The sequence below is a fragment of the Umbelopsis ramanniana genome (genome assembly GCF_025399195.1).
Source record: "Umbelopsis ramanniana AG unplaced genomic scaffold K450scaffold_44, whole genome shotgun sequence".
In the NCBI taxonomy this organism is placed as follows: domain Eukaryota; kingdom Fungi; phylum Mucoromycota; class Umbelopsidomycetes; order Umbelopsidales; family Umbelopsidaceae; genus Umbelopsis; species Umbelopsis ramanniana.
Genome location: NW_026252130.1, coordinates 141,457 through 155,899, shown reverse-complemented (window position 1 = coordinate 155,899; position 14,443 = coordinate 141,457). Strand labels below are relative to the sequence as shown.

At 44.4% G+C, this 14,443-nt stretch overlaps 5 protein-coding genes across 5 annotated transcripts; 4 read left to right on the top strand and 1 right to left on the bottom strand.

Moving 5' to 3' along the window:
- Positions 1-4,102, top strand: K450DRAFT_266269 (uncharacterized protein; the record flags this gene model as incomplete). Its single annotated transcript, XM_051592808.1, has 2 exons — positions 1-1,568; positions 1,645-4,102. 2 exons carry the CDS (start codon positions 1-3, stop codon positions 4,100-4,102), a joined length of 4,026 nt encoding a protein of 1,341 aa, XP_051442914.1.
- Positions 4,103-4,995: 893 nt separating this feature from the next.
- Positions 4,996-5,509, top strand: K450DRAFT_249846 (uncharacterized protein). The gene has a single exon (XM_051590469.1). The coding sequence runs from the start codon at positions 5,205-5,207 to the stop codon at positions 5,457-5,459; it is 255 nt and encodes an 84-aa protein (XP_051442913.1). The 5' UTR covers positions 4,996-5,204; the 3' UTR covers positions 5,460-5,509.
- A 2,335-nt stretch (positions 5,510-7,844) lies between these two features.
- On the top strand, positions 7,845-8,751 carry K450DRAFT_94102 (uncharacterized protein; the record flags this gene model as incomplete). The annotated part of the gene is made up of 1 exon (XM_051593842.1): positions 7,845-8,751. A coding segment is annotated over one exon (543 nt), but the record flags the coding sequence as incomplete, so codon positions are not given.
- A 196-nt stretch (positions 8,752-8,947) lies between these two features.
- Positions 8,948-10,480, bottom strand: K450DRAFT_249842 (uncharacterized protein). Its single transcript, XM_051590468.1, has 2 exons — positions 9,807-10,480; positions 8,948-9,719 (listed from the first exon to the last, which is right to left on the bottom strand). Exons 1-2 carry the CDS (start codon positions 10,335-10,337, stop codon positions 9,189-9,191), a joined length of 1,062 nt encoding a protein of 353 aa, XP_051442911.1. The 5' UTR covers positions 10,338-10,480; the 3' UTR covers positions 8,948-9,188.
- A 1,818-nt stretch (positions 10,481-12,298) lies between these two features.
- K450DRAFT_249837 (uncharacterized protein) lies at positions 12,299-13,851 on the top strand. The gene has a single exon (XM_051590467.1). It carries the CDS (start codon positions 12,365-12,367, stop codon positions 13,691-13,693), a length of 1,329 nt encoding a protein of 442 aa, XP_051442910.1. The 5' UTR covers positions 12,299-12,364; the 3' UTR covers positions 13,694-13,851.
- The last annotated feature ends 592 nt before the right edge of the window (positions 13,852-14,443 follow it).

The following is a 14,443-nucleotide window of genomic DNA, read 5'->3' as shown; positions in this document are numbered from 1 at the left end:
ATGGGCGTTGTGTTCAAAAATCTTAGTATTATCGGCGAAGGTGCCGATGCATCTACTATTCTCAATTTGATGAGCCCTTTCATTGGCCTCGCCAAAATGCTCAACCCTCTACGATGGGCCAAGCGCCAAAGAGGTACTGCCTTCGACATCGTACATGATGTCACTGGTTTTGTTGAAGATGGTGAAATGCTTCTCGTCCTGGGTCGTCCCGGTGCTGGTTGTTCCAGTTTGCTGCGTGTTCTCGCTAATTCCAGAAAAGGATTTTTGAACATCACGGGCGATGTGTATTATGGAGGTATTCCTGCACAAGAATTCGGCAAATATCTCGGTGAAGCAATCTACTGCATGGAGGAAGATGCGCATTATCCCGAATTGACTGTTAAGGAAACGCTTGGCTTTGCCTTGAAAATGAAGACCCCTGCCCAGCGTCTTCCTGGCGTATCTCGCAAGGATTTCCAAAATGACTTTATGAATACCCTTTTGACCATTTTCGGTCTTAAGAAGCAACAAAATACCGTTGTTGGTAATGCTTTCGTTCGTGGTCTGTCCGGTGGTGAACGTAAGCGTATGACGATCTCGGAGGCTATGACAGCCAGTAGCGCCGTCGCTGCTTGGGATTGTCCTACTCGAGGTTTGGACGCCGCCAGTGCGCTTGATTATTCCAAGTCTCTTCGTATTCAATGCGATGCTTTGAACAAGACCACCATCGCTACTTTATACCAAGCATCCGACAGCATCTATAACCTTTATGATAAGGTTATGCTGATGTACCTTGGTCGTTGCATTTTCTTTGGTCCTGCCAACCGTGCAAAGGCTTACTTCATGGAAATGGGTTATACCTGCGAACCCCGCAAGAGTACGCCTGATTTCCTGACTGGTATTACCAATCCCAACGAGCGTATTGTAGCTGAAGGTTTTGAGGGCAAGGTCCCTGAAACGCCAGAACAAATGGAAGCTTACTTTTTGCAATCTCAAGATTACAAGAATCTTCAAGATGCCATTGCTGCCTACGAAGCTCGTATTGAAAAGGAACAACCTGCTGCTGAATTCAAGGAATACGTCAGAGAAATCAAGCAAAAGGGTGTCCCTGGCAAGTCCGTGTACTCCGTCAACTTCTACGAACAGGTCAAGGCTTTGACTCTTCGTCAATTCCAAATCCTGTGGGGTGATAAGCATGCTATCTATGAACGTTACGCTTCTGTTCTTATTCAAGCTTTCATCTATGCTTCTGTCTTCTACCAAATGTCTCTTACCTCTACTGGTGCTTTCCAAAGAGGTGGTGCTCTTCTCTCGTCACTTCTGTTCAACGCTTTCTTGTCTCAAGCTGAATTGCCTAACGTCTTGGGTGGTCGTATGACTCTCCAAAAGCACAAGTCGTATGCAATGTATCATCCCTCCGCTTTCCATATTGCTCGTGTCATTACCGATATCCCTATCATCTTTGTCCAATGCTTCATGTATACCATCATTGTTTACTTCATGATGGGCTTTGATGCTAGAGCTGATAAGTTCTTCGTCTTCTTGATCGTGAACGTGTTGACTACTTTGTGTACCACCGATCTTTTCCGGTAAGTTATCCTTTCGGTTTTTGTATTTCAAAAACGACTGCCGTCAAATCCTAACATGACAATTTGCCCTTTACAGATTGCTCGGTAACATCAGTCCTTCCATTTACGTTGCCTTCCAGCTGACTGGTATCATCTTGATTACTCTCATCACGTACTGTGGTTTCTCTATTCCTTATAAGAATATGCACCCATGGTTGTCTTGGATTTACTGGATCGATCCCTATGCTTATGCCTTCAAAGCTTTGTTCACCAACGAAATGCGCGGATTGACCTTCCCTTGTGAAGGTGCTGCTGGTCTTGTTCCCTATGGCCCTACTTACACTGATCCTGCTCATCAAGCCTGTACCATTGTTGGTGCTAATCCTGGTGAATTGTTTGTGGTTGGTGATAGTTTCCTGGATGTTTCTTATGGATATTTGACTTCTCAAATGTCCATTGATATCATTGCTGTGTTCCTCTTCTGGCTTTTCTTTATCTGCTGTAACATGATTGCTATGGAGAAGATCACCTGGGTCACTGGAGGTGTCGTCAAGAAGGTTTACAAGGCCGGAAAGGCCCCCAAGCACACTGACGAAGAAGAATTGATCCGTCTCAGAGATGCTCAGGATGCTTATGACAAGATGGGTGATAACTTTGCTGCTGAGGCTGGTATCTTTACTTGGAACCACGTCAATTACCATGTCCCTGTTGGAAAGATTCAACTTCAACTTTTGAACGACTGTGAAGGTTGGATCAAGCCTGGTCAAATGACTGCTTTGATGGGTTCTTCGGGTGCTGGTAAAACCACCTTGTTGGATGTCTTGGCCAAGCGTAAGACTATGGGTACCATTGATGGTGAAATTTTCTTGAACGGAAAGGCTCTCGCTGCTGATTTCGAACGTATCACTGGTTATGTTGAACAAATGGATGTGCATAATCCCAATTTGACCGTCCGTGAAGCTCTTCGTTTCTCTGCCAAGATGCGCCAACCTCAAGAGGTTCCTCTGGAAGAAAAGTATGAATATGTCGAAACTGTGTTGAAGATGATGGAAATGCAAGATTTGGGTGATGCTCTTATTGGTATCCTCGAAGCTGGTCAAGGTATCTCTGTTGAAGAACGCAAGCGTCTTACCATTGGTATGGAATTGGTCGCCAAGCCTCATATTCTTTTCTTGGATGAACCTACTTCCGGTTTGGATTCTCAATCCTCTTACAACATTATCAAGTTTATCCGTAAATTGGCCGACGCTGGTATGGCTCTGGTCTGTACCATCCATCAACCTTCCTCCATTCTTTTCGAACATTTCGATCGTTTGTTGCTTTTGGCTCGTGGTGGTAAGGTCGCCTATTTCGGAGACATCGGTGAGAACTCGGCTATCATGAACGAATACTTTGAAGGTAACGGTGCTCGTCACTGCGACCAATCTGAGAATCCTGCTGAATACATCTTGGAAGTCATTGGTGCTGGTATTAACGGAAAGTCCAAGCAAGATTGGACCGACGTCTGGCGCAACAGCAAGGAAGCTCGTGCCATCAAGGCTGAGCTTGAAACCCTTAATGCTGATGCTGGAAAACACCCTGTGGACACCGAAGCTCGTGAATTCGCTACTACCACTGCCTATCAACTTAAGGAAGTTTACAAGCGCATGAACCTCATCTGGTGGAGAGATCCTTACTTCAACATTGGTCGTATCTGGCAAGCTTTCTTCATTGGTATCTTGAACGGTTTCACTTTCTGGAAGCTTCAACCTACCACCAGTCAACTCCAACTTCGCACTCTTGTTGTTTTCCAAATCATTATCATGGGTCTTACTCTCGTCTTCTCCATCCAACCTCAGTTCATGATGCAACGTCTCTTCTTCCGTCGTGATTTTGCTTCCAAATACTATGGTTTCGCTGCTTTTGCTTTGGCTATGATCTTGGTCGAAATTCCTTATATGTGTGTCGCTGGTGCCGTTGGTTTCCTTCCCCTTTACTGGACTGCTGGTTTGGAAACCACTCATCTTGATGGTTTCTATTTGTATTTGCTCCTTGTCATTTTCCTCATGTTCTCCATTTCATTTGGTTTGGCTATCGCTGCCATGTTGGAAAGTATGGCTCAAGCATCCATTATCACTCCCATTCCAAACACGTTCCTTTTCTTGTTCGCTGGTTTGTTGTCACCTGCAGCTGCCATGGTGTACTTCTGGAGAGTATGGATGTACCCCTTGGATCCGTACCATTATTTCTTGGAAGGTTTCATTACCACTGTGTTCAATAACATGCAAGTACAGTGCATTGATTCCGATTGGATCTCATACTCGCCACCCTCTGGCCAAACTTGTGGACAATACTCCCAAGCATATCTCTCGGCCGGTACTGGCTATCTCAAGGACCCTAATGCCACTGACCTGTGTCAATACTGTCAGTACTCATCAGGTGAAGAATACTTGAGTGGCTTTGAATGGACCATTGCTCACCGTTGGAGAAACTATGGATTGATGTGGGCCTACTGGGTTTTCAACGTCAGTGTCTTCGTGCTGTTCGTATATATCAATCGCAAGCAAAAGCGATAAATCCCATCACACATTTTATTTTTCATATATATCATGTTTCAAAAATCATACGCTTGAATTTTGAAAATAACGTGTACAACACCACTAATAGATTCTATCATGCTCCATCTCATTCCATGTGCGAAAATTTACACTACAATAAATTGCATTTCGTCCATTATTCAAAAGGCTTTGGGGAACTGAATGTAATATAAACAGCGGAAAGAATGGAGATTCATTAGAAAGCTCTTCGAGTGCGCGGCGTTCCGAGGTGGCATCATTTGCAACAATGGGTGTTGCTAGTGTACACGCCAGCCGGGTACGATAATGTATTGTGAATCGGACCGATCGAGGTTCGCTTTGAATTTCACCAATTCTACATCAATGCGAGCAGACCCTGCGCGTCTTCAGGATGCAAGCCGTACATAGGCAAGACAACGTAACATGACACCATCCCTATGGTGTCATATTGTTATTTCCATCCTATGATAGATCATTTTTAGAGTATGTTTTGGTCTTGGCGACTGAAGTGCATTGGAGCATTCAACGTCTTGAGAATTGGATAGTACGGTTGCAGTTCTTTTGTGTCAGCAGAAGCGGTCTTTGACAATTTAATAATACAACATCGTCAAGCCTACATTGCTATTGAGAACAATCAAATATAACATCTATCCTCACTAAAGGGTCCTTTAGTGAAACTCTATCCCCCCCGTCAAGAATTGTACAAAAGGCAAACTCAAATGGAAAACTTTGCATAGCGTAAACTTAAATAGACTTCAAATGGGGTCGTTTCCAAACAGGTTTCATAGAACTACCATGTATGCTCTACCTTTCCCTGTCTCTCTTTTGCAAGTAGGTACGCAAGGGATCAGCTTGTAGAACCAAAAAAAAAAAAAAGTAATTTACTTTTTATTGTTTGGAATGTTCTCATTATCCAGCGATGTCTGTGACGCTCACCCAACTCATTCACATACCATCCATAAAGTAGGCTTTAAAATTATTGTCCGCTCCAAGCAAGAGAACAACATAACGAGTTTAAAAGCATAATAAGCACTGTATTTAGAACGAAACACTTGACTTTCTTTTATCTCTTTCGCCCTTGCTGCACATACGTCTTCAAGCTATGCTCTCCTCAATGAAATTGCTGGTCCTCGCACTCTGTGTCTTTTCGCTCATGAGCTCAGTCTCCTGCAACCTTGAAAAACGACAATGTTCAATTAGTAGCTGCAGCTGCCAAGGTGTTGTTGATGGTCTATTCTGTGGCGATGGTCGATATAACTGCAAAGAAGGCCGCCTATATGAGTGTCAAAACGGTGGACGGGCATGCGACTACGGCGTCCACGATAGTTGTGCCAAATGCAACCACTTAACCTGCTGAAGCAACCTCACCGTGAACATTATAATAAACATATTCTGATGCCATATGTATGATATGTTTGTGGCTGTGATAAATGGTTGGTAACATACGCGGCAACGCGCTGGTGGTCATCACCAAGCCGGTGCGTAGCATAGCAAGTAGATGTCACTAGTGGATACCTCTAATCCTTTTGTGGAGGGGAGACCACCCTGTATTTATGAACGTTCGTGCAAAATTTTTGAAACAGCCACCTAGGGGAGATGAATTTAACTTGAAAGGAGAATCCAAAAAGTCAATTTAACTTGGAGAAAGAAAGCCACCTAATTTTTTGTCGTACGTTTTACCAAAATGAAAAAGTGGTGAACGCTATGAAGATGGTCTCCAGTTGACACTTTGCTTTCTCGCTGCTCTTGAATTTGATTTTGAAGGCATTTTTGGGCCATATCCTAAAAGTGACTCTGTAATAAATGTATGGATTGACCTTCGATGTAGTTCTTCTCAGCTTTTACAATCACAGCTCGCAATAGTGGTTTTGGTAGCATCAAGCGGTTTCCAAGCTGCAACCCAGAACTCCACATTTTAAACGTACTCTTTTCCCTCAATATCCAATAAATGCTCATGCGGCTTTGAACATACCGTCCGCCTTCACTTGAACCGATTTGTAGAAGCCTTCTACCTGGGCGCCGGCTTTGATCAACTTTTCCATATTGCCAGAGAGTAGGACACGTTCACCATGAATTGGCGATGCGCGCACAAACTGATACTTCGCTCCTCAATGTGAAAAGTGAGTGGCTGCTATTGAAGCTCGGATCGCTCGTCTTTGAATTGACCGGCATAGACTTTGGCGCTTCTGGAAGAGTCCGGAGCCATCAAAAAATGAGAATTGGTGATGGTCATGGTTCGACCAGTAAATTTAGGGAAGAGATTAGTAACGAAATATTAAAAATAACAGTCATTTAATTTATGTGAGTGTTGACGTCTATAATCAGCCCTTTGAGATGAGACAATCAAGGATGCATCTGCTGGCAACCAGGAACATGGTTTGGCCAGCATCAGCCACGTCTGAGCTTCAACATGCTGCGCAATCCCCGGTATTTGCAAACCGAGGGGTAGCAACCATAGGATATCGAAACTGAGCGAGTACTGTAATGCTTTCACTGCAATTTATAAATCGTGCTGCCATCTAAAGTATCGTTTTATCCATCTTTACCTTGCATTTTCAACAGGGAACTTACTTGGTTGTTTCAAATGCCAGCCTCAGATATCCAAATGTACGGCAGACGTTTTACAATGTCTCTTAAGGGAAAATATAATCGTGGGTTAACATGCGGAAAGAAGCTTATGCAAGCAAGGAAATGACATAAACCAAAAGCATCAGCCACGTCTTGTTTCGCTTTCGAATACCATATGGAAGCAGTGAGATGGCCAAACACAAGTCATCAAAGAAAAGCAGCGATGTGGCCAAATACAAGCCATTACAGAAAAAACATCAACGTCTCCTTCCCAGCAACTATTTTGCTTTCCAGTCAACAAAGCTCATGAAATTGAATGACTGTTTGGCGAAATAAAAGAATTAAATAAAAAAAAATTTGCCTTAGCCACATGTACAAAATAGTGTGCTTGCAACACTGCTGATTTGTACCTGACGGGTGGACTCTCAAAATAACTAGTTCTCGAACGGTAGCCTGAAATGAAGCAAAATGTTGAACATTCTTGAAATGTGCTCAACCCAACATGGTGCAATGTCAGTATCTTATGTTCTCACTTGCAGTTGCCTCGAGTGCCAGTAAAGTGTGTCGCATTATCGCCGCTTGGTGCTCCGACTTGGTTACCTCGCATGAACTACCGGCTGGTAACGTCCTAAATTAAACATTACAGTGGGGCAAGCCGAAAGAATTCACTCTATTTCAAACTGAGATCGAGAATTTTATTTGATAACGATGACTCATTCGCGCTGCAGCAAGTCCACTCCTGTTAGAGCAGCAGCTAGTGCCTTTCATTCGTTTGCAGTTAGGCTAGCGCTTGTGGACATTTTCTGTTGATCTTCCCATCCCACCTTCCATAGCACTAAGCCTACGCAATGAATACTTTGAATATAAGAGGTTAATCAGTTGCAACGTCTACTGGGGTTCTATAGATGCTCCAATACCTATACTTCTGTAAAATCAATATACGTCTGTCACTCATCTCTACCTGGTCTCGTACTTCACGTTTTACTTTCCGAAAGCAATTATCTCAATGCGAGCATAACCCAAGTACTCACTTCCCCTGAAAACTTTAATTTCGTTTTCTTCTATAGTAGTATAATGTTCTAGCGGATGCCATGTTGATCCTTGACCCTCCCAGTTCAAGGTGCCTTTATCACCAACTACCTTTCACGTCAAGCCACCACTCTTGTTACCCAAGGGCTATTCCTGGTTGAGGTACCAGATTGAGCTCAGCCTCAACACCTACCTTGAAAATCAGTCTTTGTGCTACGGCGGTCCTGATCTTATACAGCTGCGCAGTTGGTATACAAATATACGACCATGCCATTGTAATCATGTTATACTCAGGCTTTTTTTTCTTTCTGTCTGTCAACAATTCACTATGCGTTTCTCTATCGTTGCCTCCGCTTTGGCTCTTGCTTCAGTTGCGTCCGTCTTGGCTCAAGATGTTAGTCCCGACATCTCTACCTTTGAGCTTGCCGACCACTTCGATGATGTCGCAACGTTGCAAGGCCAAAACCTGACCCCTACCGATGACCATAACGACGCAACCACCAGCAAAACCTGTGGTTCCACCTGGTATTTGACCAGATGCCACTACTACTGCCCCTGCGGATGGTACTACTACTATTCTGGTTCAAAGAAGTGCAATGGTCTTTGCTACGATAACAACAGAAAGGGATGCAAAGGTACCTGTCCCAAAGGCACTCACACCTACTGTGGCACCTGCAGCAAAAAATAAAAGCCAACCGTACCTCAAAACTTTTCTATGATGACTGGTTATGTATATTTTCCTCAGCCGTATGGTATGCCTCAGTTTCTTTTATTATAAAAAAAAGAAGATATGATACAATAAATAAAATTCTTATGGGCTTTGATATTCACTTTGCTAAGCATCCAACTGGCTTGCTCTCCCTTTGCTCACTGCGTGCACACCAACGATGGGTGCCACCTGATTTGGAAAGTTGTACGAAATGGCGGAAACGCACACTGAGAAGGAACGAAAATGGCAGGAAGCGACGAGTGAAAGGCAGTCCATTGAATTAGGATGAAAATGACATCAAATGTAAAATAAACATTATGAAATTAACGTTGGATGAAGCGAAATTAAGAAGAAAGAAAGAATGTTTACATCTCATCCTATTGCGCCTTTGTACCCGTATGGAACCTTGATCCCGAAGGCGGTGGGGGCGAAGAAAAGCTCTATACCCATATAAATCTTATTTGCCGGCACAAACTCGAACAAGCATGTATCGATCCTTTCCAATGCTCTGCTCTCCGGCAGCCAGTGAATCAATTTGACTTCCTGTGTCAAACAAGCTTGCTTTCAATGCTATGCATTTTAGTCGATGCGGACCGCAATTGCATCACCTTTGCAAGATTTTTTTTTATTGCTATTGCTCAAGGCCAATGAAATACAATGTTTTATCATCAAATGTCTTTCGTTCTAAATTGGGATGGATGTTCGGTATTTACGAATGCTGCGAAAGTCAGTACGAACTCATCGACTGTCGTAACTGCCGCGGCACAAAGATGTGTACAATTATTTAGGAGGTGGGGAAGGTGATAATACAGGCGAGCTGGGAGTATGTGGAGGAGAATACGTGACTTGCTCAACGACAGGACGATAGATGGCGGTGTCGGTGGATCGTGGTGGGGAAGCGGTTGAGCTTCCTGACGAGTGTGTGGCTGGTCCAAACGACCCAGCAGCAAGGGAGGAACGGTATTGCCGCACGGTGGAAGCGCCGCTTCCTGTGTGCGAATTCTGATTACTTACACTTGGGATGGACACAAGGTGCCGTTGGTAGTGGGATTGTGTATCACTTGATGGCATGGTCTGGTTGCCTACACTGACCGGATATTCGGAGAGCGGAGATACACCGTTGTTGCGTCCGTATGGGATGACGGATGAATGCAGTGGGTGGTCAGTCCCGTAATGGTTGTATTCAGTGAAATGGTGAGGATCTTGTGAAGGATGTCGTAAACCAGGTAAAGGTTTGTTCATTGCCATTTCTCGATGAATGGTTTGTTGACGTCTTCTGTACCATACGAACCAAGTGGCCATGATAGCTCCCTAGCATAATAAAAAAGCATGAGCCCACAATGATTCCCGGTGCTCGTTCAAATTACTTCGACTTGCGTAAATTTGTTCAAAACTTACAAATGCAATCAAAGCTCCAATAATGATGCCTGCAGTCGCACCGCCGGCAAGACCCTGTTGTGTGCTTGGTGCTGCGGTATCAGATTGTGGACTCACGGTTGGAACGACATAGGTGGTGACAGTCGCACCATCTACTGTAACCGTGGTGATTGTACTGTTACTGGCGACGACGGTAGGACCGGTGGCGACGTTGAACGGTCCACCGATAGCACTCTTTTCCGTACCGCTGGTCACGCTTAATTGCAGGTAGTATTGGCCAGCCGGGGTACCAGTAGGGATGGTGGCGGATGTTGCTGAATATAAGATTAGTGCTCCGGTCACTAACTGCGAAACTACGGACGTCGCTGCAGAATCTCTGACAAGATAAATATCAAGCGCACCATCGTCGGCTCTCGGTGGACTATCCCAACCCCATACGACTTGGAAGGACGTGCCTGGTGTGAGCTGTGATTGCGCTTGTGGTGATTGAAAAGATACAGCCTTGACGCATGATAGTGAGACGAATAGAGCGACAGCGCACAGAATACGCATCGCAAATCTTGAACAAAATCGTCATCCCGAGATCAGTTGCCTTTATATGCTTTTTTTTTGGGTCCATGCTGCTATATCAACGTCTTACAAAGCCCTGTTGTAAGACTGTGGCGTGACTTATGATCAAATGAAATGTGTTCAGCTTTCAAAGGTATGTCGTATTACAGACGTGAAATGAAAGTCCATTTTGAATTCCTCTGAAAGGCTTTTCAATCATAGAGCAGCGACTGCTCATGGCATCCTCCATTTCCCGACTCATATCATGTAATCTGAGCCTGAGAATGGAACTCATCTTCCAGCACGAGAACTATGTCCCAGGTGAGCTTCATCCGTTGTACAAATGGCAACTCAGCAACTCCACTTTTCAAGATCCTAAAAAGTAATGGTGTCTGGGCAAACGATCTATTCCAACTTATCTAATCTTCCCATCTGATGCGCCACCCCCAGCGCAAGGCATCAGAAAGCGACGTTGCATACACACCAGTATTGGGAAAAAAAGCTACACGAGATTTGCAGCATAGAATACATGTTGTTCGCACCATGTAATATATATAAAATTTTGTGTCCTCTGTGTGCACTGCACGCCAAACAGTGTCACAGTCGCTATGAAATACGATATGACCGAGATGTCTTGACCGACAAGCTAAAATTTCCCTGAGATGATCATTTTCTTCATCAGCGATGGAGCAAAATAGGATACTTGTTTTGGTGTCCGAACTCTGCGCTCCATTTCTCCCACGAAGCCATGTTCTTAGCAACGTATATGATAGTCGTGATCATACAAGAACACGAGCGCCATGCTTTGATGAAAAGGGAATACTCACTATTGTAGGTATGGAAATTTATAACAATAACATTGTCTCATTGCTCACACGAAGCGGAGCTGCTGGGCTCATCGCTTCAATAGGCTATAAACGCTTGCTCGGTCTTCCCGACGAGAGGCCAATGTGTAACTTTATGGCAAGGTGCCTTTTGATAAAATGGCGTATCCCATTTTCGGAGCCAATGATTCTACCATTACGGTCTATGTGTAAATAGGAGGTCGAACGGAAAATTGTTCCTATTGAGTAAGTCGGCTTTCGGCGTGGACCATCTTGCAAGTGACGAGGGCAAGACGTTTGTATCTACACTTTCACACTAGTGCATTCTTGGTTCCAGACGTCAGTCATCCTTCGACGTAATGGTCGAGCCAGCCATGTTATCTCTGACATAAAATTTACTGTTTGGCGCATAATGATACCGACTGATATGGAATGCGGTGGTATACCGTGACGACGCTACAACATGAACCCCTTTCCTAAGGGTTCAGCTCTCAGCCAAATTTATTCCTACGGCTGGAGCTGTCACTAGCATTTTCCACTGCACTCTCCCTCATTGGACGTCCACACATCCAAACAAAATTCAATGCAATTATAAATTCTGCAATCACATTAGCGGTTCATATAGCTTCAAATGCACCAGCCATTCGTCTATATATCATACCACCCGAGATTACTTTGCATCCATCGGTGGCAGAACCCGTTATCAGGGGGTCCTATGAGCGCTAGTAACAATAAGGTACGTGCGTGTACTCAAAACTTCAAAGGAATAACATCGGCACCGCCGCATATTAAAGTTTATTCTCCAGTGCGCTTTTGTTTGTAAAATAGATTAACATTAACAACCATACTGTACCTGTGTTTGGATACCCTCGGAAGAACCAAACCAAAGCAGTCTCGAAATTTGGCGTTATCTGATCCTGCCGGATCAACTTTATAGCCTTTAAATATACATGAATCAATACCCCCATCATTTCATGAATGAGGTATATCATCAATAGCGCTTTCTGTCAACCATTAGTCAACAGACCCTGACCTATCTGTCAATTCAAGATCATCTTCACCGACATAGCGATGAATGAGTCTAAACCTATCGCAGCTCAAGTAACGGCTCCGACATTTGAGACTGCTCATATCTGATTATTATAATCGAGTCATGTTTTGTACCTCCCCTCGGTATCTTTTTCCTCTTCCGCGTTTCACATCCATATGACTACCCCATCTCAAGTCGTTGCTGTGTTTGTCTTGACTCGACATGGCGACCGTACAGCAAATTATGGCAATCCATGGAACTTTACTGAAGCTGCAGATGAACTCACACCCCTTGGGAAAACCATGCTCTACAATCAAGGGCAATTCATTCACTCTGTCTACTTTGACGCAGCATCTACCACCATGATCAAGAACATTTCATCCATCTACACCATGTCGCAGGTGACGACGTTAGCGTCAGATAATGAGGTGATTCTCGCCTCGGCCACCGCATTCCTTCAAGGCGTGTACCCTCCAACTGCGACCTCCACTGATCCCTCCATGAATTCCACGCTAGCAAATGGTACAGCTTACTATCCACCCTTAGGAGGCTATCAGTATATCCCGATAAACACAATGCCTGACAGCAGCGACATTGTTCTGGATGGTTGGGTGGATTGTACAGCAATGAAAAACGGGTTTGCCAGCTTCCAGAAAAGCCAGACGTGGCAGGACAAGGTAACGGAAACACAGTCATTTTTTACCAATTTGGCTCCGCTCCTCGGCGGTCGGCCAAGTAGTCTGGCCAATGTGTACTCTATTTATGACTACCTCAATTATCAATACACCTATAATTCAACACTTGCGCAATCCCTCGGTGTTGACAATTACCTGTACCTCAAGTCGTTGGCTAATTGGTATGAATACAACACCTATGGGGGTAACTACGATAGCATTAATACCATTGCTGGCGCTACGTTTGCTTCCCAACTCTACAACGACATTAACACCACCATCACAAGCTCAACCAAGTCACCTAAATTCACTTACTACGCAGATGGTTTTCAAACGTTCATCTCCTTCTTTGACTTATACAATCTAACCGACAGCAACCCCGAATTCCAATCTATCACAGAGTTTGGATCTGCTTTGGTATTCGAGGTATCCACTCAGGCAGCTGAGTCGGTTCAATTTTCAGACTATACGGTTCGGATGCTATACAAGAACGGTACAGATCAAGGTTCAGCATTGGTGCCTTACGGGCTTTTTGGTCTGAACAGTGGGGGGATGCCATTGGACCAATTTATGGAGAACATTAGTGCTCGATCGGTGAACAATCTGACAGCCTGGTGCTCTCAGTGCGGCAACAGCTTTTCTAGAGGATGTCAAAACTTGGTGACTACTTCATGTCCTTCTGATCGAGTTTCTCCCGTTGGTGCTGGATTCATTGGTGCGGTAGTTGCCCTGGTGGCCGGTTCTATTGGAGCTTTACTTTTCATTCTATCCCGACGCCGAAGTGCCCGAAACATGGAGTCCAGCAGAGCCCTCAAGATGAACAGAATCTAACGCAACAAAGCGCGGTAGAAAAGTGCTGTTGACCGATTTTCGTAATCCGACCTAGGACAAGTTTCTCCATCCTACTCTAGTGACCGCAACCTGAGCCAACTTAATTTTTTTTTCTTTCCATATAATCGCTATAGCGTAGCATATCAATACAATTTTATCTACTTACAATGGTATCAGATTGATCACACTTGCGTGCAACACAAGAGGCTGCAGCCTCATCGGCTATGGGCGGCAACGTTTCTTTTTTGTTTGTAGTATCGGCCTAGCGGGGAAAACATTTTCACGCAGTTCGCGATCTTAGCGCAGTGTCCCAATATGGTTGATCTGTCTGCCTGTAGCCACAAGAATTTTTATACGTTATCTTTTTTTAAAATTAAACGTTTCTTCCACTGTACACTGCCATACCGTGACTTACGACATGCAGTCTTGTGCCTAGCAGACCTGCTGTAAACCTGCCGAACACAACACTTTGCACCCACATAGGCCCATACCACAGCATGCTGCAGCAAGTAAGCCACAACCGTAGTAACAGCGCAGGAGGAAGTTGAGGAATATGTATGCTGCGCTCTTCAATGGCCGTCTTTAATGAAGACATGTCTTGGCTCCGACCCTGTTTCGCTTGCGTGTCGACTTGCGCTAATGTTTATCAACCCTCTAAGGCAGACTTTTAAAGCCATATAGGTAATAACTATGTTGACAACTTAACATATGGATCTGCGCTGCTTGCACACGTTTAGAGGTCCACGGTCA